This window comes from Phoenix dactylifera, chromosome 11 (genome assembly GCF_009389715.1).
Source record: "Phoenix dactylifera cultivar Barhee BC4 chromosome 11, palm_55x_up_171113_PBpolish2nd_filt_p, whole genome shotgun sequence".
Lineage (NCBI taxonomy): Eukaryota > Viridiplantae > Streptophyta > Magnoliopsida > Arecales > Arecaceae > Phoenix > Phoenix dactylifera.
Window position 1 is genome coordinate 23,428,151 of NC_052402.1, and position 26,844 is coordinate 23,454,994.

General features: G+C 36.0%; 1 protein-coding gene across 1 annotated transcript; it reads left to right on the plus strand.

The window, feature by feature from the left end:
* Positions 1 to 1,465: 1,465 nt before the first annotated feature.
* On the plus strand, positions 1,466 to 10,443 carry LOC103716360 (ADP-ribosylation factor-like protein 5). Its single transcript, XM_008804322.4, has 3 exons — positions 1,466 to 1,635; positions 1,835 to 2,061; positions 9,851 to 10,443. The coding sequence occupies exons 2-3, from the start codon at positions 1,870 to 1,872 to the stop codon at positions 10,211 to 10,213; spliced, it is 555 nt and encodes a 184-aa protein (XP_008802544.1). The 5' UTR covers positions 1,466 to 1,635; positions 1,835 to 1,869; the 3' UTR covers positions 10,214 to 10,443.
* Positions 10,444 to 26,844: the final 16,401 nt, after the last annotated feature.

The window sequence follows — 26,844 nt, forward strand, 5'->3', positions numbered from 1 at the left end:
TTTTTATATTTTTACAGATTCAAAGAACTAGCCTACCAAAATTTTCAATATGGGAGAGCGATTAGAAGAACTATGGCACAAGTTATCTTAGATTAAAGATTATTTAAAATTATGTATTACCTTAGACTAATGTTAAATTTATGAGATATTATGAGTTGGTTAGTTAATAAAATAAAGAATTGTATATTATTAGTTAAATTATTTTCGTTGCTTGATTTTGATATCATGATGAGATACCTTGCATGCTCGTAGGGAGAGTTTCTTATGAGTGTGCGGCGGTTGCTGCGCCCCCTGGCTTACGATCTTGGGTTGGGGGCGTGACACAGAACTGATGTATCCCTATGGATCCTCCAGTTAGGGCAATGGTTGATCCACAAGTCAGCTTGAAAAAATCTTTCCCTGAAAAATTTTAATTTAAAATTTTTGTACAAAAGCTTTATTTAAGATGTGTCACGGAAATGCTTTTTGAAAGTTACCTGAGGGTCCTAAATTTGAGGATCTCCGATAGATTTTTTTTAAAAAATAATTTAAAATATTTTTTGTTACCTTAATCATTTAAATTTGTATCTTTTTGTTGCTACAATTATGAAATTAAGTATTTTGAGTTTAATGTACGAAAAAAAATGAAGCTATGGTCTGTTTCTTGGATGAGGACCCTTCAACTACCGAGGTACATCATTTAATTACATTTTACATAAAATATTTTTGTTACCATAATCATTTAAATTTGTATCCTTTTGTTACTATAATTATGAAATTAAGTATTTTGAGTTTCATGTACCAGAAAAAAAAAAAGGAATTGAAGCTATGACCTGTTTCTTGGATAAGGATCATTCAACTACCAAGGCACATCATTTAATTACATTTTACAATGATGGCATAAGTCATTTTTTTTTATAAAATACAATCATTCTATTTAATAAATAAAAAATATGCATCATTTTATTCTTTAAAATATTTTTATGTTCTTGATAAAATATTTAAAAATACCATTTGCACATAAATTTTTATAAGCTCTCTACAAATAGATAATTCATGATTATCTTTATTGATATCACAATTAAATATTAATTGTAGTATTTAATATAAAAATTATTATATTTATTAATATTTTTATATTTTAATTTTAATTTTAAATAAATTTTATTTTTTTATTTTAAGATAAATCCAGTTGGAATATCATCGATTTTTGTGCAGATTTAGTAACTATGCTCTACATGTTTATTTAGTTATAAATGTATTTATTCATATTTAGAACAATTATGAATATTAATTTAGTATTTATTTAATATTTATATCTATATTCATATTTACTAGAATATATGGACACAAAAATTAATAACCAGTGGCCGAAAAGGACTCCTGAAGTCCACGTCACCATTCCACGCTGGCCCCGGCAGCGATCCTTGCCCGTAAGTTTCGTCGTCCTTGCCCGTGAAGGCATCGCGCTCTATAAATAGATTCGGTCTCACTCCTTCGACGTTTCGTCCCCTCTCCTCCGAATTAGGGTTTCTCTGGTTCTCTTCCCCGCTTGGTCTCCATCGGAGAAAAAGGCCGGAGAAAATCCTCCGATCTTCGCCATTAGAGCACCATTCGAGCTCTCATCCTTCAATTTCTTCCCTTCTCCGTCGCCAGGTAAGATCCCTTTCATTCCTTCGTCTCTTCCCTGCGTCGATTCCGAGCTGTTCCCGCTTTGTTATCTTGGATCAATTCGTCATTCCAATTTCTTCCGCTTCTTTATATCGATGGAGAAAATTAGGGTTTTTTTTCCAAGATTCTTTATAGTCTTTTATGTCGATATTCGAATTCAGTTTGGATTTCTTCTCCATTTTAGATTGGAGCTAAAGGTGTTAGATCTCGAGGATTAAGATGGGGGCGCTGTTGTCGAGGTTTTGGTTCGTGTTGTTCCCTGCGAAGGAGTACAAGATTGTGGTGGTTGGGTTGGACAATGCCGGGAAGACGACGACCCTTTACAAATTGCATCTTGGAGAGGTTGTCAACACCAGTCCTACCATTGGGAGTAATGTCGAGGAAGTTGTTTACAAGAATATACGGTTTGAGGTCGGTCACTATGTCTTCTGTTTTCCCCCTTAATTCTGTTTCGCAGCAGTTGATTGTTTTTCTTGTTTACGGTACTGTTTGATTGCTTTGGTTGATCATTTATTTGAATTATGTTAAAGCTTTGGATGTCATGAATCGTTAGTTATCAGCATATTACTGAGTTAATAGAGGACTAATGTGAGGAAAAAGAAATTTAGGTCGGAAGATTAAAAGTGTCTTGATCGTTAACAAAATGTTGTACTAGAAAAAGGGATTTTGTTTTTCTTTTTTTGCTGTCTGTTAAATGAACGTTTTTACTATGACCATTAAAATGCCTTTTGGAGGTCCATTGACAAGTTTGAAGTGAATTTTCTTATCCTATAATGTTCTGAAGTTTTGTTGACGATATGTCATCATATGTTCTACTGTGAAGAGTTTCTAGTTCTGGTTATTGTGAGGAGTTGGTATGGGAGATATCTCTACCCAATCCAGATGAATAGCTATTCTAATAACAAGAAATATAGATAAGATATAAGTTTCAAAAATTTTCTCTTGTTTTATGTCAACAACGTTTGCACCGTGGTCTGTCAGGTTGCATGAAAAATTATGAAACAAATTGCTGTAGATACAGATTGTGATAATTACTGAGAATGGAAGTGGCATAATAAGTACCCAATATTTTTAAGATGGGAGACACACCAAAGGCTGCCCAGTCATCATTAGGACTTAAGTGTTGGGATGCAATGAGGCCAAGACTAAGGGGCTGTTTTGTTGTCTGTGAGTTTTCCTAAAACATTTAATTGTAAAACATGATTTCTGTAAAACATGTTTTATGAAAAAAGTAGGGGACATGTTTTCATATACCACATATTTTAGGTTTTGTGACTTTCCGGTTTCAGCAAAATGGGTTTTATTGAATATATAACCAAACAACCATTTTTCCAAAATTCATGCATTATGAATTTTTTTTTTTTTGTAAACTTGTTTTATCAAAACTTGTCAACCAAACAGGCCCTTAGGTTTCAAAGGTTCTAGCTTGAAAGCTTAGTTCTTGAGCACTCAGTAAAATGACAATAGATGGGGTGGGTGAATGTTGTGTGGACGTCTTCTTCAGAGAGTTTTCAGGCAAAGGTTAAATCTTGGTTTAACCTTACTAAGTGTATGGTGAGATGGAGGGAAACTTGTACATATCCTCACTAAGATCCATGAGATTAACCTTGAGAGTTGATAGTTATGCTATAGGAACTGCAGATAAGTTCAAATTGGTATGTGGAGTGGATCAAAGAGGAAGAGTTGACTTGGGCTTTCAAACATATTCGGAAAGCGGGATAGTTTGAAAGCATAAAAAAGGAGTCAGCGACCATCTAAGTTTATTTGGTTGGACATACGTGCATAACCATAAGCATAACTATAACTATATAGATTGTTCCAACTATTGATTGGCTTTATTGGTTGAAGATACTCATGGGAGTGAAATAAATGGCTAGAACTTGAGAGAGTCATATACTAGAGTAAAAAGATTTTTAGTAAATTGTTTGGTAACAAAGTTAAACTTGGAGATATCATGTTTAGGGAATCTCCATAAAAAATATACTGTAATGGCTTGTCTAATTCATATATTCTACTCAATCCTTTTCTACTGTCATCAATATCTTATTCAATGTGGTGGGGGCATGTGCAGATATCATGGTCTTAGGACGAAATTCTCCTATTTCTTGAATTTCTTGTCGGTATAGCCTGGGATCAATTAAGTTATGATTGCTTGGTGAGAACAACTCCTAGGAATTTTAAAGCAATTTAATTGCTAATACAGATGGTTACAAGAGTATTCTTATGTGTGGTGTGTACACCAACTGGCACTACTACATTCTAATTAAAGTTGTCATCAACTTTTAAAGAATTCTCAGATTGAATTTTGTGGACGGCAAGTTAAAGCACTTCAAAAGAACCATTTACAGATTTGTTTTAACTTTTAACAATGGTGCATACTAACAAGATCTTAGAATTATTTTTTTTAATGTTGAATAGGTTTCTGCTATTTGAAGAAGAGAAAATCAGCAAGATCTTCAATGGGTCAACTCAAATTATGGGTGCTCATTCTGTGTTATTGGGAATGGTTTTTATTCGGAAGCACTGACCTAATAACTACTTCAATCTTTTTTGGTAAAGAAGCAAAAAGAGAAAAGAGTTAAGCTTATCTGAAACATGCAGACTCCAATTCTGTTAGATTAGGATTGTTTTTGGAAGATCAGTACAGTTTAGACATGCTTTGTTGGTGGCAGATGTTTGGATGATCTTAAGTGATGTAAGAAACCTAAAGAGTAGACTTTGTATGCTTTCTTAAGATGAGGCATTGCACAAAGGCTTAAAGATAACAAAAACTGAGAGAAACTACTAATAACCTGTTAATGTGCACTAGGCTAGTGCCCAACCTGTTTTTTGGAAGGTCCTAGAATGCAATGCAATCTAGTGCTTTTAAGGCCTAAAATGATATTTTAGAAGAGTAAAGCTGAGATCAGATATAGATTACTTTTAAGTAAACAGACCACCACTCTGCTGATAGAAAACTAATGCAAGAACAATTCAAGATGGTATCTATGAATTGGGCTTCATTCATCATTTTATGGTCACATCCTATCTTTGAGAAGCCTCCAAATCTTTCTTTAAGAGTATTAGGAAGCTTTTAGCAATTTGAGGATCAGAGTTCAAATCAAGGATTTAAAACTCAGATTTGATTTCTGCCCCTTGATTAGAGTTCTGGTTTCAGCAATTTTTATAATTTCAGCAGTTTTGCTTTGAGTTTTGGAGTTTCAGTAAAGAAGTCAAAAAAACAAAAAAAACCAAAAAGGAAAAATAATTAAAACCAAGATAAGTTATTTCATGTTGTTTTATTGCTTTTTAAGTTATTCAGGATGATAGTTCATCTAGTCAAAGCTAGTTTCAAATTGGAAGTAAAATATGTTGAAGCTTGTTGCGTTATACTAACTTTCCACTCACTGTAAATATATTCTGTTTGCTTTTCCATAATTCTTTAATCTACCTCCATATTTCTCTATTTTTTTTGTACAGTTCTCATGTTTACTTTCCTTTTTGTAGTATTTTAAACTTTTAGTACATATTTCATTTTAATAACTATGCTAGGCAAAGAAAAAATCTATTCAATACATTTCATTTTATTTCTATTTTAAACTAATCTAATCAAGGAAAAAACCATTCAAGTATATTTCATTCTATTCATTTTAATAGCTAGGAAAGAGAAAACCCATCCAAGCATATTTTGTTTTACTTCATTTGAATAACCCATCTAGGCAAGAAAACACCTGTCTAAGAATATTTCATTCAGTTCCATATTAATGGCCCATCTATGCAACAAAAAAAAAAGAAGGACTACATAAGCATGTTTCATTCTATTTCACTTAAAAAACCCTTGAAAGCAAAGAAAAAAATTCATATAGATAATAGGCCACTTTATTTTGCTATGTCAACATGCAGCTCACCCATCATAATAATAGAGCTTAAACAAAAACAACACTGATTGATAATTAGAGCCTGTGATAAATCTGTAATTGAATAGATTTGTCAATGTTAGAAAATAATAAACATATTAACTTGTAACTTAAAAAAATGTAATACTTCCCATCAGTTTTGGCTGAACTACAAAAACTGGACCAAAAATGATCGAAACTGGTTGAAACTAGGCAATGTAGTGAAATTGAGACTGCTCGATCTCGGAAGCTAATTCGCATGTAGGTAGCGCTGTCTGTCTTCCGTTGATTCTATCTATTTATTGATACATTGGCTCACTCCCTCCCTCTTTTTCCAAGAATGAATGAGCCGCTCGGAAAAAGCCTTCCATTTCTGTCAAATGACCCGGCCTCCCCCAGCTCTTCCACTGTCCAGGCTTCCTTTCCTCCCTATGCTCCTCCGGCGCATATCTACCACGCTTCGCGCCTGTGGCGTTTCACTAGACGGTTTTTACTAGACGAATCTGGTCTAAACTGATCAAAACTGAAAATTTTGGTCTATTTCACTTTGATTTTGGCTGAAACCAGTCTGTTTTGGTCAAAACCAATTGGTTCACCCGAAACTTAGAACCTCGTTTAAACAAGGGTGCTTCTATATTAGGTGGAACGAGCAAGGTCATTTCAACTTAGTTTACTGTACTTGATAAGCATTCCCCCTTGTTCTCCCACCATTCTTTCTCATCCTTTTAATTGTTTTGTATTGCTAGCAAGGTCACAGTGTTTTTTTTTTAGAGAAGGAAAATAAAGTATCAAGTAATACGATATACACCGGCCGGTCAAGGTATCCTCTTAGTAAAAGTTCTTGACAAATCTGAACCTATTTAGGTCGGTTTAGGCTAGTTTTCAAACTAAGGTAGAGGGAAAAAATGCAACCCAAATTAGAAATGCTGTACATGTTGTAAGATGAAGGAAAGCAAGTCAATGTTACTAGTTGTCAAATGACTCATCAGTCTTGAGATGCTTTATTGGTGGAATATGGCAGGAATTCGTATTTGCTATTGTGTCGGTGATCTTATAGGTTGTTAATTTCTTTAAATATTTTGCATCACCTAGTGAAAATTTGTGGACAACGAGAGTTATCTTGTTATTTTCTGATGGACTTTTATAAGAAAGAAAATTAAAGATCTCCTAAAGATTTGGTTATTGGTGATGTCTGTTTCTAGTGAAAATTGTTATTTATCGTAGTTATCCAAAGTTATTTCCATAATTTGTTGGATGATCAGCAAGATACGGGCATGGAGACTTGCCTTTATATATGATATGAGAGTAGGTTTGGAAATTTCAGATATATAATTTTGTAGCCTACCATGCATTTAAAGACATCCTTCTCATTGTTATTCTCTTAGTCACATAAGGAAGATGTTGGCAATGTTTTGATGCATTTCTAGTTGCATTCATATTTCCTGCTTCCCCATGTGATTGATATACTCAGTTTCATTAACTATTTCAACTTGATGAGGCTGAGGATTAGATACGGGACTACTAGGTCGTAATTATATGGAATGGTTCTTATTCTCCTTTCTAAAAAATTATCATAGAAATACTATACTCACAACCTCAAGCTTTATCCCAGCTATTTCACTTTGGTTTATGAATTGCCATTCACCAATCATCCCTTTTATGTGCTTCCTTTAGTGTCATTGCAAGTCTTTGCCTCTTTTTTTTTTCTCTTGCGTGGGAGGGGGGAGGGGGGCTTAAAATTTTCATTGTACATCTTGTTACCATCTCAAATTCTAAATCCATTCTTGATCACTTTGTCATGAACTAAAGGAACTCATATGCTTCTTGGACACACATACTATCCTTCTTATTTTTACCATATATCCATCTCAACAATCTCACTTCTTTTACATTCAGTTTGTTTCCCTAGACCCTCTCCATACAACATTTGTCTAGATAACATAATTTTGTTTATTTTTTCGGAATCTTGATGAAGTTTCCAGTTTTCAGGGCATGCCTTCAATAAAATCTTCAAGGTTTTAATGCTTCCATTATTGGTAAATGGTGATATTGGATATCCTGAACCTTGAGGAAGTGAGATTGATTTTGTGAATTTATTAGACTTGAAAGTATGTACTTTTTCCAAGATTGGATTAATGTGGTGGATTTGCAAGGGGGACTCAGAATTGAATCTTAGACCAAGAATGTAGAGTTCTTTCAGTAGAGTGGTCTGGGATTAATTTGGCGAGGTTAAACTTTTGTTGTTAGGCAAAATTTTAATAAAATATTATAACTGCAGCAGATTGAAACTATTTGTAGAAACATTTTTTTAACAAAATAAATCCCTGCAATGGTGTGAAAAATTGGAAAAACTGCGGCAAGTTTAGCAATATCCTGTCAAAAAATTCGTGACAAAGTAGCATGCGAACTACTCCATATTTTGCCTCAAAAAAGGGAAAAATGTAAGTGAACTACTCCATATTTTGTGTCAAAAAAGGGAAAAATGTAAGTGTCACGAATGTTGAATAAATTTTTGTTACATTTTATTGTTCTGACGGAGTAAAGGACTGATTTTTTTTCCTTGTTCATGTCTTTAGTCCTTTGATATGAAATTTGAGTTGGTTCTAATGCATGGTCATTGTCTGACATTTTTTAGATCATTTGTTTATCCTTACAGTGGATTTGGGAACTTGGCTAGTTTAAGCATACATGAGAATGCAAGGCAGAACATGTTTGATGTTATTGACACGGCTAGTCAAATCAGCATAGCAGGTGGTTAAGGGTGACATCAGCATAGCAGGTGGTTAAGGGTGACATATTCTGGACAGAGTTGGATTTAAGTTTTTAAGGACTTACTAATCAGAGTAGGCATTGTTAAGCCATAATCTGATGTAGCCAGTTGCATTGTCTTGACATTACATGGCTAGGAACTCCAATATTTCCACAGGGTGGACTACTGCAATGTGATTTTTATCCAAATATATTGAATGCTAAATGTGGCCTAAGATTTGAAATAAATGCAGTTGACCGGTCTTATTTCTCTATGACCTAATAACAGAGTTTTCACCCCACCCATATTCTCAAGATCCAAGAACAAAGTGCTCATTCTTTTTAGGAATGAAACATTCTTACTGACCAATCGGATTAATAAGTGCTAATAACAAAGCTGCCTATTCTTGAAGTCAATCAGAACTATGTTGTTGACAGTTTTATGCTGGAATTTCAACTTTGAAAGTGTTTGGTTATGTTCAGTTATGCCCAACAGAAATTCTTTCAGTCAATATGTGGGTCTAACCCTTGGTGATTAGAGTTTTTAAGCAGAATTAATTCATCATAGGTTGCATTATTTCTGGTTCTGCATTTTTTCAGTAGATGTGTTGGCAGGGGAATATGAGTGGCTTTTGCTCAGCAAAGTAGGATAGTGTTTCAGGTCTTTGGTTCTAAAACAAGATCAAACGTGGCCTATCAGCAAAAGTAGGATAGTGTTTCAGGTCTTTGGTTCTAAAACAAGATCAAACGTGGCCTATCAGCAAAAGTATGTGTTTGTGCATGTTGTCTTTGTAACTAATCACTCTACAGATATTTGCTGAATTTATTGTACGCTAACTTAATTGTCAACCATGCCTGATTTTCCTACTACTTATACGTGCATCTTGTTGCCACCTTCATTGGATGGTTCTTTAGTTCTACCTGCAGTACATCATGACTTCATAATTAAGTTTGATACCTTAAACTCTGGATATATATCTCCAATTCTATCGAATATGAAGTCTCCACAGGTGGGTCAACCACCATATAGATAATGACATAAAGGAGCACCCTTTGTCAGTCATCTAGTCTGAAAATTGTTCCTGTATAGAACTTGTCAGAAATCATCCCTTTTGGTATGTACATCACCACATAAATTGTCTCAGTTCTCTCTCCTGTCTTCTGTTACCAGTTATTCAGCTTCAGTTGGATTTTGCAAACTAAAATTTAGCATCAGCCTGCTGAAAGTGGGAGGCAACTTGAAAACCTGTTTCTTCACTCTTAGGCAGGAGATTTTAAAATCAAAATCATGTTATGTCGGGACTGGCAAACTAAGTTTTTGAAAAAAAGACACATTATTCACAACTTGTTGTATGGAACTTGTTGGGTATCCTCGGTCGAGTTCATTTCTTATTTACAATGCACTTTACTCATGCTCTCTGATGAGCAAATATGATTTGATTTTGGAATGTTGATGGTGCATGTAGGCTGTTCTTGTTGATGATTCGTCTTCATCATAAACATTTTAAATTCTTTTTGATTGTAATCTTAGCAATCATGTACCACTGTTCATCTCACCGCATGCTATAATTAACCAGGTTTGGGATCTTGGTGGACAAGAAAGACTGAGAACCTCTTGGGCAACATATTTTGGGGGAACCCATGCTGTCATTGTTGTGATAGATAGCACCGACCGAGCTCGGATCTCCATCATGAAGGACGAGCTCTTCAGGCTGCTTCAGCATGGGGACCTTGAGCACACCGTGGTGCTAGTTTTTGCTAACAAACAGGACCTCAAGGATGCAATGTCGCCAGCTGAGATCACTGATGCCCTCTCCCTCCACAGCATCAAGAACCATGACTGGCACATCCAAGCCTGTTGTGCTCTTACTGGTGAGGGATTGTATGATGGCCTGGGATGGATAGCTCAGAGAGTCGCCGGGAAACAAACAACAACTTGATTTTCTTGTCATGTATTCTATTTTTTGTGTGCATGCTGAAGGTTGAGAGAGATTAGGTTTTCCCCCATGTCCAACCATGGGCTTATGTTGCAACCCAAAGTAATACACATTGTTTATATTCTCATCAAATTGGCAGAAAAATACACTTCCTCCCATGTTGCAAATGAAAGTGATACACTATCCGAGTGGTCTGGAAATAATAACTTACATGGATTACAATTTCCCTGGCAGATTATTCGCTTTTCACATCAGATTAACAAAGTCAAATTAGTGCATGTTTCGTATTTTATTCTGCTTCAATTGGAATCAGAGTGTGCAGCATCAACAACCCAATTTTGAAGCCTTTCATGCCACTGATCGCAACAAGGGTTGGAGGGTCTATTAGTACTGCAGAGAAAGAAAAGAGAAGCATTGTTATGGGAAGACTTTTCTGGAAGACAACCGTCTTCGTAATCTGGATACCTTATCAGAGATGCTGGAGAGGAGGAATTAGAGATGCTACCGTATATGATACAGTTGGAAAGCCGGGTGTCGGGTACAAAGAACAGTTTGGAGTCCAGAGGCTTCCAGCAATGTTAAGAGATGTGCATCCAAGCAGGTCTAGAACTTGAAGGTTGCCCAACGGAAAAGAACTTAGCCTGTTTACTCAACTGATGGATGGATCATAGACTTTGAACCAGAGAAAGAGACTGTGGCAGTAGAAACACTTGAGCAAGTGGCTATCTCCGAGGAGAGTACATTTGAAGAGCAAGTGACGATTAGTCATTGCAGTTTGGTTTGAGAATAATGAAGAAAGGCAGCGTGACAAATTATGGATACTACCCTGAAGCCCAGGAGGGGCCTAGAGGACACAAGGTGAGGTCATGAAAAGTTTCAGGCGCTAGAACGGTGATGTTCTGCATGCATGTAAGGATGCCACCATTGATGATTTGATACAGCCAAACTATGTATGGCACGTGAGGGACTTGCACGAATACCCTACTGGTTAATGAGCTGAAGAGGTACTACATTGTGGAGCTTTGCATGTGTGCAAGCTGGTGCACCAGTGCCTAAACAATATGGAAGTATGATGAGGTTGGATGTTTTAGCTCCAGATCTCGATGAACAGGATCTGGTTGCTTGATTGCTTTCATTTCTGAAGTTCCTAGCCCACATTGTTTCACTCACAGTGTAGTTGGAGAATCGGCTGTCTCGAATGTAAGGATTGGTGAGAAGATAGGCTGCTTTTGATCCAAGTAATAGAGTCAGGTTTCATTAATCGATTTCGGAACCGAACCTTCACGGAAAAAGAACTGCACAGCAGGGACGAGGTCCTCCTGAATAATCTCCCAACACGACTGATAAAAGCTACCTTCGTACCCGTCAGGTCCAGGCGTACTGTCAGGGGACATCTGGAAGACTCTTTCTTTTCTTTCCTCCAAAGATGGAATTCGGTTAAGCATAGTCTTGTCCGAAGCAGTGACTAAGTTGGGGATGACATTGAGGATACTTTCAAAAAAGATTGAACGCAGACATTTCTGCAACACCTCTAACAGAGGAACAAATAGTCAATTTTGAAAGAACTTATTGTCAGCCTCTTTCAGATATGAATCTATCTGATTCAGAAGGGAAGAACTTGTATCAGTATCTCAGTTTCTAAATGTTAATGTGGAATCACCCTGTTTATTTTAGTGGCCGGAAAGATTGGCTGGCATTGTTGTATTATTAGAAATAAACTGTCACTGAAGTGTGAATGTAGTTTGGAGCAAAAAGGTTTATAACATATGCATGCAAGTAACAGTGAACATTGGGAAATTCTTGTGCAGCAGGGAAGACAATGTGGTTTCTCAATCTCCGATCATGATGCTGACAAGGTCATACAGCTCTTGATCTGGAAGAGGAAAGGGCTGAGGCCGTGGATGTTTTAACTCTGCTCTCCCTCTGGCGTTTCTCTTGGATTTCTGCCTCTTTGGAGTCGTTCTTTTTTGCTATGTATATTCTACGTTGGAATGTCCGAGGTTTGGAGGACCATATTAAGAGGAGAGCCATTAGAGAGTGTCATCTCTACCTGTTGCTGTATGGCTGGACACCAGGAATCAAAACTTGAGTGTGACCCCACCAATCCTGTATTCCCTATCTGGGGTCAGGTAAATTCTTGGCTGTATCTCAATGCTAATGCTCTACTAGCAGCATTCTCTTGGGTTGGAATTCTGCCCACTTCAACTCATTAGGAAGGTGATTCTATCTTCTTTATCTCTGCTCTCTGGTTCGACTGCTTGATGAACCCCTCTTGGAGTCTCTCCATGGTCTATGAACCTACGGATCATGATCTTACATTCTCCTCCTAGGAGGAATTAAGAAATCTCAAAACTCTTTTCCTCAGGCTTTGAATTATCGGTGGGGATTTCAATGCTACTTACAAACTTTATGAGCGAATGGTAATCAGGTTCCTCATCGCCCTTAAATAGGACTCCACCCTTATTTTGAGCAATCAGCGCCGGCTAATTCTTACTCAAACCACTCCCCAATCTTGTCGTCTTAAAGTTTTCAGCCTAAATGAAAGGCCCCTTCAAATTCGATAAGTGTTGGATATTGCACTATTCAATTACTGAGATGGTGGCAAATGGTCGGAATTCAATCCCCACGGCTGAAGATGCAGCTGCCACTATTGTGATGAAGTTGAGGAGAACTGGGGCTGATCTAAAATTTTGGAGTGCCAATCGACACGAGAAATCAAATCTGATCTACTCAATAAAATTTTGTCGTTAGATCGTTAAGAGTAATTGGGTCCCTTGACAACCCTGCAAAAAGATTGTCACTTGGCTTACAAAAAGGAGCTGCTTCAGATTTACAAAAATAAACAAATCTACTGGAAGCAGCATTCCAAGGTCAAGTGGTTAAAAGAAGGGGAAAACAATACTGCCTTGTTACATAAAATAGCCAAATATGATCAGAAGTTTGACTGCCTAACAGCAAATGGAATGGGCAGTCTTTAGCGATACCGAAGGTATTGCGGAATCCTTCTTTCTTTCTTCAATAAGATTCTTAATATTCCTAACATGGCTCCTATATGAGCTTAATTGGGCATAACTCTAAACTCCTCTTTTCCAGAATCTCGATGTTCTTGCTACACCCTTCTCTTATGATGAAATTAAAGAGGTAATTTTCAGCTTTAAGGGTGACATAAGCCTCAGTCTGGATGCATTTTCTTTGTACTTTTATTACCGTTTCTGGGATCTTCTCAGTAATGATATCATGGCTTTATTCCACTAGCTTTATATGGAAAATTTAAATATTTTGCTCCTCAACGTTGCTCTTCTAACCCTTATCCCTAAAAAAAAGGTAGCTAGCTCTCCTTCCGATTTTCGAACTATTAGCTTTATCTACAATTGTATTAAAGTCATCTCAAAGGTACTTGCTAATACGCTTTGACCATTTTTGACTCTATTGAGGATCAGTTCAAGTTGCCTTAATCAAAGGTTGATCAATTATGGATTGTTTGGCACAAGTCTTTCTTTATCGCCTAGGAATGGGCATGCTAGAAAACTTGTTTAACAAGTCAATGATAGGATGAGTGGATAGGCACATGGGTATACCACTGGCATTAGAACAAGCAGAAAGAAGATAAACAAAGGGAGGATACAAAAGCAGCATAGGTTTATATGCCTTAATCTTTAAGAACTTTTGCCATCGGTATACCATATTGGAGGAAGATGGATTGGCATAGATATAGCCTGGGCTATAGTAGAGAAAATCTAAGTGAACGCTGCTCCTAAGGTAGAGTCCTACTGAAAAGTAAAGTGTAGGATAAAATAAATCTAAGCTAAGATAAAATATAATTCATCAATATGTTGGATGTTGAATATTTTTAATATTACAATATGATATTTATAAATAGTTCATTGTAACTGGTAAGATGGGTGTCACTACTCATATTAGACACTTGTCATTATTATTATATGCCACATGCCTCACTATTGTCATGATAAGTAGTGCTACCTCACCTCTCACATCATGGATAGTAAGAAGATAGGTGCCACTGTTTGATTTTGACAAGTTTTCTAGCCATTGTGTGCCACAGCCTACTATTGCTATGCATGGTAAGTAGCACTACCACTCTTCTCACTTTTTGGATAATACGCCTACCCCTCCCAAATCATAAGTATTGGACCACCATCCTTAAACTTCTCCACTAACAATCTCGCCTTAGGCCAATAGCTCTCACCCCCTTCGGTCAATACATTAATTACTTGGTCTTGTGCTCTTAGTGTATCGGTCTGCACTCTTAGTATTTTGGTTTGCACCTCTCTTAATGTATCAGCCTTTAGATCATCATCAGTCTGGATATGGTGTAAACAATACAACACACATTTCGTCAGTCAATGATTAGGAGGGTGATAGGATGTATTTGACACCACATCTAACAACCTAATTTTGAACTTGGATAATATTTAACTTAGTCGATTTGAAGATCATGGAGGATCTGGTAAGGGCAAGACTCAATCTGGAGAAGTAGATAGAAACTATAGAGAATCTGGTGAAGATAAAATCCATCATCATGTCTGCACCTTGGCACATGGATATGGTAGATACGATTGAATAGGTTGCTCCTCAATACATAGATTTGACTTGCATAGACATTGATGTCAAGGAGGTGGTGGTATCCACTACGATGGTTTCCCTCCATCCCTCGATGTAGGAATAAGCTACAATGTAGGCAATTTGAACTAGTGACCCCCATTCATCGCCCCAAGAGGATGATTAGTTCCAATGACAAGCCTCGTCTCAGTGTGATTCTACCAATATTTTTCTCAGCAGCCTTTTGTAGACCAAGATAGCTGAAGCCCATCTCACGCTCGAATATTAGCCTAATATTTATTTAAGCATCGTTGATTGCCTGATCGGTCTGATCAGCTCCAGCATCCTCAGGATCTCTTCCTCATTGCTTAGTCTATAGGTTTCAAGAGCTCCACAAGATAAGTTTCGGTATATATCTTCTGGCAGGCCAGAACTTAATAGTCAGCTTTCTTGCAGATCTTGATGTTTCCATGATGTAATAATCGATGGGTCGATTTATCTTCTATAAAGATAGGATCAGTTAATTTCACCATAGTGTACACCAAAACTTGTTGTGGCTTATAATATCAATTCTCAATAATAAAAATAAATCTTTCGATCTATCAAGCACCAAAAATGAAGATATCATGTAGTGCTTCTTAAGTGGCCTCAATCTGGTAGCCACTTTACTTGCTATTGCTTCATTAATCTCATTTTGTAGCAGTATGATGGCAACTATATGGTTGTCCTACTAGATGTACCGTAAAATTTGTTTGGTATAAGACTTTCCTCACTGCTTAGGGATAGGTGTGCCAGAAAGCTTATTTGATAAGTCAATGTCTGTATAGGTGGATAGGTTGTGGGTGTGACACTGATGTTAAAGCAAAGAAAAGAGGTAATCGAAGGGCGAATATGAGAGTAGTGTGGGTCTAGATACTTTGACTTTCAAGAACTTTTACCACCATCACACCAATGCTCGTGGAAGATGGATTGGGATAGGATATAACCAGAGCTACAATAGAAAAATTTATGTTTAGTGACCTTCTACTCGACATTTTTTCTGAATATTTTTTAAGAGGATAGGGACATAGATGAGCATTAGTATGCAACATTAGCTTCTAAACTAGTCTTTCAAATATGAGGTTCTTTTGGCTTTTAGGATGTACAATAACTCTAATGATACTTTGCTTCACCTAGATTTTCAAGTGCAAGAGTTCTTTTCATACTTTTAGGTCTACCTTAATTGCTATCTTAGGTTCCCTCATCATCAAACTCAATTTTGAGTTTGCATGCTAAAGCTGAGGCAGCTCTCCAATCTCAGTCATATTTAGGACCATCTTTCCTTTCTTCTTAGGATCCTCATCCTTTAACTTCATCTACTTTGGCTACAACTTAAGGTGGAGCTTCCAACACTTCTCCTAGGTGTATCCAGTAACCTTGCAATGATCACAATAATTTTTTTGAGTCATGTTCACCTGCTTTTTGCTCTGCTCCTATTCCTGGCTTGGTTTTCCACCCCTTTTCTTAAGCTTATCTTCCTTCTTAACTTTCCTAGGTTAATTCTTTTCCTCATTCTCTATGGCTTTCATACTAGCTTTGTTAATGTCTTCAACTTTGAAAAGCTTCAATTTCTTTCGGATGTTTTCATAGAGACCTCTAATATATTTCATGCAGATTGCAGGATCAACGATAGAAATTCCGAGTGAAATAGCTTGCTTGTAGAACTTAGTGATGTATCCTGAATAAATTGATCATACTTCTATCATAGGTATTGGCACTTAATCCACCAATCCTTCTCATAACCGATTGGGTAGAACTGCTTCCTGATTAGGCCCTTGAATTTATTTCACATCAGATTATAGAAGTTGTTGCTCCTCATATACAAATTCCACCAGGTAAAGATATGGCTGCAAAGCTTGAGGTAGGTAAAAGCTATCTTTTGAACACTAATATATCCATAGATCGTGAAGTAGGCTTTTAATTGGTCTAGCCAGTTATTCCATTTCTCTGCATTGGTAACTCCATCATATACAGGGATATTAATTCGAGCTTCAACTTTTAAAGGCTAAAGAGATGGATTCTAAGTGCCTGTATGTTGCTTATCCTTCTCGTTAGATGGTAGATCCTCATGTCTAAATGTGGGAGGCAACTTTCCTATAGAAGTTTGTGATACTTGTGTTTGAAAGAATTACCACTCAAGATATAATCTCGGAGAGTTAAAGAATTTTCTCCTCTAATTATGTGAAACATTTTTTTTATCTCATCATCTATCAAGATAGAACTAGCAACCATACTCACTATTGTCCTTCGATGTACTTCAAGCACCTATAGCCCTTATCCCATCTTCTTATATGACTCATATATTTGGACTATGAACTATAGCCTTCACAAATATAGAGGACCGAAGCTATGTTATCAACTAAATTTGATCGAGCAGAAGGAAGAGTTTCCTCAACCCACTCAACTCGATCTCTTAAAAACATCTAGTAAGAAGCAAAAGGTTTGGTAAAAGCAGGGTGTAGGTCCTATTTTCTTTCATTGATGACCCCTCAACTAAGATACATAGACTCTATTTGCGATAGGCGGGTTCTCCTTTGAATAATTTGGGTTCGATTCCTCTCCAAGTTCAAACAGGACTAGATTTTCCAATATACATATGACTAATGCAAATGAATTCGAAAAAGCTAAAATTCTATAATAAATAGATCTTGACTCCTACATCGACCTTAATTGCCTTCTGTTGCTCCTTAGTTCTTCCTAGATTGGAAGATATGCCCAATCAAAGTCTTTTTTGAAAAAAAAATTGAGTTTGACCAGATCGTTTCGAAGCCCAAGCGATGGAATTTGGGCTAATCACTAGCGATGATATAGCGTAGGACCTAGAAAGTTATCAATTTAAAAAGAAAGATCATCTCCATCAGGTATCATGCAGCCAATTTATGGTTTCTAGAAGTTCGGTATGCGATTCGACTTCTTGATATAACGGATCTCACTCTTGGATGTTGTTCGACCCTGATTATAGTGGTCAATGTCGTCCACATTAATTTTGATTATCCTCCTAGATTAAGAAACACCTAGCTTGCATAATATCATGTAAAATTGAGATTTTCCAAGTGCCTTGGTGAAGATATCTACAAGCTAATGCTAAGATAGAACAAAGGAAGTGGTGCTATTGTAAATTTTCTCTCAACTAACATGGTATTCAACTCGATGTGTTTAGTCTTGTCATGAAACACAAAGTTGGCTATGATTTGTAAGCTTGTTTGTTGTCTCAATGGAGTTGCATCAACTATGGGTAAACAATACCAAGATCCAATATCAAGTATCATAGCCATACAAGTTCATATGCGATATTAGCCATGCCATGGTACTCTTTTGGTAGAAGAGTGAGAGACCATGATTTATTTCTTCATTCGCCATGAGATAAGACTGCTGCTAAGAAAAGTAATATAACTAGTTGTTGAATGCCTAGTCATGGGACAACTAGCCAATCAAATTTGTATATGCAGAAAGTTGTAAATTGGGATGTGAAGGTAGTAAGATCCCTTGAGATGGTGAATATTTCAAGTATTGCAAGACCCAATGAGAAGCATCAAGATATGTAGTAAGAGGTTGGTGCATAAATTGACTAAAGATATGGATTATATAGGTGATGTCTAGTTGAGTGATTGTGAAATAGATCCATCATCCAACAAGTCAACAATATGGGCTGAGATCAAATAGTAACCATCCAATGTCATCATCAAGATGGTGGTGCTGCTTAATGGGAAATGTTTCTAATTTTTATCTAGAAAACCCAGTCTCAGAAAGACTGTCGAGAGTGTATTTTCTATGAGCAAGCAAAAATTCTTGATGTGAAATCAAGAATGCAAAAAAGCCTCAAAGAAGCAATGGTAAAGGCATTATTCCCTGTAACATGATGTTATTTATATAAACAAGAATTGTTGTGTAATACCACCCTTATTAGAGGTAAAGAGGGAGTAATCAATATATGATTGGCAAAATTCTACTTGGTGATGAGCTTGAGCAAACTTCTCGAACCAATACAAGAAGCTTGCTTAAGATCATTGAATGACTTTACATCTTACAAACATTAGGATCCTAAGTCCTAAAATAACTCTTTCATCATCTGGTCACACGCTCCAAGGATGGCACGCTCAAGCCATGTCGCTTTAGTACAATGCCTTGCTCTCTAACAGTAATTGGCTTTTAGTTCCATCCTCTCCTTCACAACATGTTATTGACTGCAAATGGGTGTTCAAAATCAAAAAGCTAACTAATGGCTCCATCAAGCACTATAAAGCCTGCCTGGTTGCTAAAAGCTTCAATCAATAAGAGGGTGTTGATTATGATGAGACGTTCAGTCTAGTTATCAAGCCTATTACAATTTGTACTATTCTTTCTCTTGCAGATTTTGAAGTTTGGCCTATTCAGCAATTGGATGTCAAAAATTCATTCCTCTATGGACATCTTATCGAGGATATTTATATAAAACAATCTTCTAGGTACACTGACCCGGACCATCCCACTTATATTTGCAAGCTACAAAGTTCTCTTTATAGTCTTAAACAGACGAGACATGCTTGGTTTAAGTGGTTGAGCTCTCACTTACATATTCTTGGCTTTTATGCATCTAAGGTTGATGTCTCACTTTTTATCAAGCGTACCAAATAATATGTGGCAGTTCTTCTAATTTATGTTGATGATATTATTCTTATTGGCACTCTTACTATTCTATTGGATGACCTTATTGCTTCTTTACAAACTGAATTCGCCATGAAGGATATAGGCCATCTTTACTATTTTTTGGGCATTGAGGCTAAGACTACTACTTCTGGACTTCATCTGACCCAATCAAAGTATATTTCTGATCTTTTTCTCAAAATCAAGTTCTAAGCCTGTCTTGACACCTCTATCTAATAGGTCCCAACTTTTTTAGTCCTCTATTCAGGTTGGGAACTACTTATACTATTTTTCTGCAATGATTCATAGAGACTAAACATTGAAGAATGCTAATGAAACTCTATTTTAATTATCACAGCAAACAGTTAAAACCACCAACTTCATTAGGAGGATTTGAATCTTGTTGACTATTGGTCAGCTCCACCAGAGTAGTGCTAGATCATCCCCATTCCTGTTGGTATTGAGAGATACTCTGCCTATGATTGCTTCATCTTGGTTCAAGAACCTACAAAAATCCTCTATTTTAATTGAACCAGATCAATGAGAATATGAAGGAAACATAGCATTCACCCTTTTCCTGAAAATAGTAATAGAATATGCACCACTGACTAGATCAGATATAATACTGTAGTGTCATATTTTCGGTTTGCTTCCTAAATGATAGATAAGTAATAGACGTAATATGTTCTGTGTTAGTTCAAGTAGTTAGTGTCTTCATGAAGAAGTATAATTGATGTTGTTAGGGTTCTAATTGTTTTCTATAGAAGTTAACCTTAACTAATATTGTACATATTTCTGAAAAATGCTTTCTTGATTTCTAAGATCATAGTAAGTTTGAGCTTTCCACCAGGCTGTGGTTCTTTCTTGCTCCTTATGATCAGAATATCTTTTTTCAGTTTGTTCCATCATGTGTTGCATTTGTGGATTCAAAAAATTTGAATGATTAGTTGTAGTTTGATAATTATTATTCTCGACTTGCATGTGTTTGATTTTCTACATTTATCAGTAGTTACTGGTTGGAGTTGTTCGTATTTCAAGTTAGTATCTCATTCAGATGCTCGTGTGACTTACCCTTCAATTATTGGATACCCATTATAGGTCATATATTGCTTTCAATTCAAAACTTTCCAGCAATATTGTTGTTAATTTGGTGTTGAAGCTAGCCAAGTCTCCTCTTCTAGTTAGTTTCAAAATTTGCCTTTTCTTCTTGTGCTTACTTGATATTGATAAGCAAATTTAAGCTCAACATGTTTAGATTTTAATTAAGTAGGAAGTGACCAATTAGTCATCATTGTAACAGGATCCCATGGGTTGATTATAGTGTTGCAAGGTTGTCAAATCGCTTAGGTAAATGAGCCCTTTAAAGGTCTATTGAATAGATGACTATGCCACATTAAAATTAGTGCTTTAGTCATATATCATTATTTTATATCAAAATTAGTGATCCCACATATATATCATTATTTATGATATATGAAACTGTTATATAGAAAGAAAATATATTTGAGGATGAAATTTAAGAGTGTTTCTTTTGTTTTACTTCGAATTTAAAATTTTGGATCTTTTCAAATTACAGTGCAGATTGTTATTTTGTTCGTAAGTTATTTCATAAATTACGAGAAAGTGTGGTGGTTTGAATTATGTTATAGCTCATCAACAATATTAACTCGGTGATTTGGAAATGTTTTGATGGTTTTTTTTGTTAAGGAGGAATTGATCTCAATGTAAAATCATAGAGCTTATATCTTGATTTGGAAATTCTAAAGCTTACAAGCTATATAATCCCATCACAAAAAAGCTTATTGTAAGTAGGGATGTGAAGTTCGATGAAGAAAAGTTTTGGGTCTTCAATCAAGATGGAGAGAAAGGCAAATCTGTCCAAGTTGATATGGAAGAAGAAAGCATTGAGCAAGAAAATGAAGAAGTGTACACTCTACCTCAATCTCCAGTTTCATCTTCATCTTCTTCTTCATCTTCATCAAGTTCTAGTACCCCTCCTAGAAGGACAAGAAGCATACGGGATATTTATGAAGCTACTAGAAACATTCTTGAAGATAAAGATATTGGAGATTTTGCATTATTTGCGGATGCGGATCCAATTAGCTTTGAAGAAGCTAATAGAAAAGAGAAGTAGCAGGATGCTATGGACCAAGAGATGGATGCAATTCGAAGAAACAAAACTTGGGAGCTTGTAGAACTTCCTAATGGCAAGAAGGAAATTGATGTGAAGTAGGTTTATAAGACCAAGTTGAACTCATAGGGAGAAATTGACAAGCACAAAGCTCGTTTGGTGGTGAAAGGCTACAAGCAAAAGTACGGTATTGATTTTTAAGAAGTGTTTGCACTGGTTGCCCGGCTTGAAACTATTCGAATGGTGCTAGCACTTTCAGCTCAACGGAAATGAAATTTTTTTCAAATGGATGTGAAATCAGCATTTTTAAATGACTACATTGAAGAAGTGTACATGAACCAGCCACTCAGATATGTGAAGAAGGGTGAAGAAAAGAAGGTGTGTAGATTAAGAAAAGCACTTTATGATTTGAAGCAAGCTCCTAGAGCTTAGTACAGCCTCATTAATGGATATTTTATGAAGAAAGAATTTAAGAAATATCCATTTAAGCATACTCTCTACACTAAAGAAGGTAAGCAAGGTGAGATTTTAATTGTTTGGCTTTATGTTGATGATTTAATCTTTACGGGCAATAAATTATGTATGTGTGAAGAATGCAAAGAAGCTATGAAACATGAGTTCGAGATGACCGATATGGGTCTCCTACATTTCTTTCTTGGCATTGAGGTTAAGCAAAGTGAAAGAGGAATTTTCATTTCTCAAAAGAAGTATGCAAGAGATTTGTTGAAGAGATTTAGAATGAAGGATGCTACTCCATTGAACACACCTATGGAAGTAGGCTTGAAGCTAAGCAAATCTAATGGTGAGAAAGTGTTAATGCAACACTTTATAGAAGACTTGTTGGTAGTCTTTTGTACTTGACAGCTACAAGGCCAGACATTATGTATTCGATGAGCATGTTTAGTAGGTTCATAGAAGCACCAACAAGAAATCATTGGGCAGATGGAAAAAGAGTTCTAAGATATGTAAGTGGAACCATTGACGAAGGCATTCACTATGCAATTGTTGAAGATGCATGGTTGGTTGGCTATTGTGATAGCGATTGGGAGGAAGTGTTGATGATAGCAGGGGCACTTTCGGATATATTTTTAACATTGGTTCAGGTGCTATTTCATGGGCTTCAAAGAAGCAATTAGTGGTGACACTTTCTACAGCTGAAGTAGAGTACATCTCTTTATCTTTTACATCTTGTCAAGCATTTTGGCTAAGATGAATTTTAGAGGAGCTCAAGCATTCACAACAAGAAGGTATCAGATTATTTTGTGGCAAGAAATCAGCTATTTCTCTCACCAAAAGTTCAGTTTTTAATGGCAAGAGTAAGCATACAAGAATCAAGTATTATTTCATTTGTGACTTGGTGAAGAATGGTGACGTGTATGTGAAGCATTGCAAGACACAAGAACAAGTTACTGATATCTTCACAAAAGCTTTGAAAGTGGATATATTCAAGCATTTGAAAAAGAAATTGGGTACGACGGTTGTCTAGCTTATGGGGGGCTCCTAGAATTTGTAAGCTAGACACATGTTTGTCTCTTTAGCTTCTGTGGTTAATATTTGTCTCTTTGGCTTATGTGGTTCATGAACTTTCTGGTTCATGAACTTCGTTGGTTGGAAAGAATTTATTTCTTACTTTGAATATGTTCTAGAAACTTGGTTCTTGTGTCTTAGAAAGTTGTGTCATTAATTAATGTGTGAGTCTAGTCTAAATTTGTAGAAAAATTTGCCTATAACTTTTTATCTTTGTAACTTCATATCAATCACTTGAATCAATAAAATTTGAGTTCATTATCAAGTAGCAACACCCTAGCCTCATTTCTCCACTGTCCTTCATCAAGGATACACCTTTCTTGATCAGTTTCTTATGGTGTTTATCTTCAACAGAATTCTCATGGTGCTTTATAGCTTAGCATTCATCTTTTCCCTTTCTGCGGCATATTGTGGAATTGATTTAACTCATTTTCATTGTATGACAGTCTAATTTCTCCAACACATTCCCCGAGGAAACTTGCTTTACTGCCAAAAATGAGTCAAGATGACATACCAAAAAAAGTATTGGAGATTAAGTTTTAGATGCTGAGTTTTCATATTTATGCATTCATTAGTTTCATAGTTATGTCCAGGCTTGGTTTTCTTGCCCATATGATTTAAGTCATATCTCCAATTGATGTTTCAACTGATGACTAAGCACTAATCATTTTTGTTAACTTAGCTTTATATCTTACTTAGCGACCTTCATCAAATTTATCATTACTTCTATTTTCCAAGTTCATTTTGTGTTGACTCCATACTAGATGATGTCCGGAATAAGATTTGATGTTTAATTTTTTGGAGTCAAAAAACAGATGCTACTTACGTTGCTTTTGTGCCTCGACTCATTTTTTTATTTTGGCCAAGTAAAACAGTTTCTCTTTATAATATAAAGGACATAAGACTCATTATGGGTGATACATGACTGATTTGACAAAGACTTTTTGATGATGCCTCTAATTCAATCATTTGAAAAATATGCTCGAACAAGATCTCTCTTTTTTGGTAAGACTTGAACAAAATCTTTCATTAATTGAAAAAACAAATAGCTCTGTTTACATCTTATTCAAGCAAGTGCAATGCATGCAACTTAGGAAATAAGAAAGAAGTTAATTTATCATGCACTTGATTTTATTACAATAAAAAGAAGTTCAAGTTTTTACAAGGATAATTTGCTTACAAGAACCAAGTAATATTTTCATTGTGGGTGCTTGATAGTAACAAATCACTTGACAGATATGTCAATGGTTGAATAAGTATCTTCATTTCTATCTGAAGTTATATATAGCGTTCTAATGCTCCTCTATTCAGGTTGGGAACTACTTATACTATTTTTCTGCAATGATTCATAGAGAACTAAATATTGAAGAATGCTAATGAAACTCTGTTTTAATTATCACAGCAAACAGTTAAAACCACCAACTTTATTAGGAGGATTTGAATCTTGTTGAGTATTGGTCAGCTCCACTAGAGTAGTGCTGGATCATCCCCATTCCTGTTGGCATTGAGAGTCTGCTTGTGATTGCTTCATTTTGGTTCAAGAACCTACAAAAATCCTCTATTTTAATTGAACCAGATTGATGAGAATATGAAGGAGCCATAGCATTCACCCTTTTCCTGAAAATAGTAAAAGTATATGCACCACTGACTATATCAGATACACTACTATAGTGTCATATTTTCGATTTGCTTCCTAAATGATAGATAGTCTAAGCCTATCTTGACACCTCTATCTAATGGGTCCCAACCTTTTTATTCAGATAGTTTGTCACTTCTGATCCGATTCAATATTAGAGTGTGGTGGGGGTGCTTCAATACCTTACTCTTACATGTCCTAATATTGCCTTTGCAGTCAACCAAGTATGTCCATCATGAATAGGCCTACTTCCATGCATTAGCTTGCAGTCAAGCGTATTATTCGCTACTTGAAGCATACTATCGACTATGGTATTTATTTAACCAAAGGCCCATCCTCTTCTCTTCATACCTGTTCCGATGCCAATTGGGCCAGTGATCCTAATGATCGGCATTCTGTAAGTGGCTTCAATATTTTTCTTGGTCGTAATCTCATATCCTAGAGTTCTAAAAAGTAATACACTGTGGCACATTCAAGTACCGAATCTGAATACAAGAGGCTTGCTAATGCTACTGCTGAATTAATTTGGATTCAATCTTTACTACATGAATTGGGTATCTCACTTTCTCAAGCCTCTATAATTTGGTATAATAATTTATCTGTTATATATCTTACTGTCAATCCCGTGTTTCATACTTGGGCCAAGCATATTGAAATTAAATTTTATTTTGTTTGACAGCGAGTAGCTCGGCTTTAACTTCATGTCCAATTCATCTCTTCCAACAACTAACTCGCTAATATATTCACTAAAGGACTTGCCTTCCAACGCTTTCAACAATTGCATTCCAAACTCTCAGTGGTGCCCACCTTAGCTTGTGTTGGGATATTGGCAGTATCTTTATCTTAGCCCCATATCAAGCCTCATATCAAAAATCCATGATTTCAGAAATTTTAATTATTGAATTTCAAATTTTGAATTTTAAATTTTGAATGACTTAAATTTAAGATTGATCCTAGGGATCCATTTATTATTTTTTTCTATCTTTGTACCATTCTATTTGTAATCTCTTGTATTCTCAACTATAAATATATATGATGAGTCCCTCATGAGGTTATTAGAAAAAAATTCTCTACAATATTTTCTTTCTCACGTATTCTTCTTTCAAAGGTAAAGAAAAGTTTGTGCATGCTTGTGGACCATGAAGGCAGGGTAATTGGTCATCAGTAGGGTCGCAAAGAGATTTGTTTGTCCTACTACTTGAATATAATCAGAATCAAATACAAAATTAAAGACTGATGGAGCGGGTTTGGTCCAAAATTGAAACCTTGCCAAGAAATCGACTCTGGCATATTTAAACATTTTGGGTTCAATATGTGGGTTACCAACCCAACCAAGAAGTTTCCTGATGGTTAGAACAAGAAAGTAATAAATGTTATATGGGGGATTGAAAGTTGTCGGTTTTCAAAGTAATGACAATCTTATTGGAAGAAGTACACTGAATTGAAACACAGTTATTTTGCAAAATCACAAATTATTCGACAAACCTTTATTTGTTTCAGGTAATGGCTTACAGCAAGAACACAATGTGCATAAATGAAGATTTTTGTAGAACTGGAATCTGCACTCTCTAATTAAAATATTGTTCCTCTCTTGAATGGACAAGAGTTGAAGTGTCGTTCTGTGGGCATGGTGGTATACACTCAGTAGTGACAATCCTAATTCATGGTATCTTCATATACCTAAGAAACTCTATTGATAGCTTTCCAAAGTATTCCAATCTGAGGTGTTATTCCAAGAGTTTAAAATAGGTAATTCCTGCAATATTTTTTTCAGACATTGGTGGCCACACACATCATTATTCTTAAGACCAAAAGAATCGTTCCCAGTGTGAGGGATTGACATGTTTCCTGGCATCTACTAGTGAGCTTAGTTACAGTTCTAGCTGCTTAGGGAATGTCTGGCCTGGTAGATTTCACAACATAACTAAGACCTTTCAGTTATTCTTGAGTATTTTAATTATTTCACTAGTTTGTCATTATTTGGCTTCAACGTGCTGTTATTGCCTCATAAGTTTGATTCCATTACAGATGAAGCAATCAAAATGTATGAGGGCCTTCTCGACAGTGATATCGGGATAATTACATCTTTAGTTCTCACTGCATTAGTCAGCAGGAATT

Excerpts from the sequence above, each read along its gene's own strand:
- LOC103716360 (XM_008804322.4), top strand. The coding sequence starts at position 1,870 with ATGGGGGCGCTGTTGTCGAGGTTTTGGTTCGTGTTGTTCCCTGCGAAG. Across the intron at positions 2,062-9,850 it reads ACAAGAATATACGGTTTGAG|GTTTGGGATCTTGGTGGACA; the intron begins GTCGGTCACTAT and ends ATAATTAACCAG.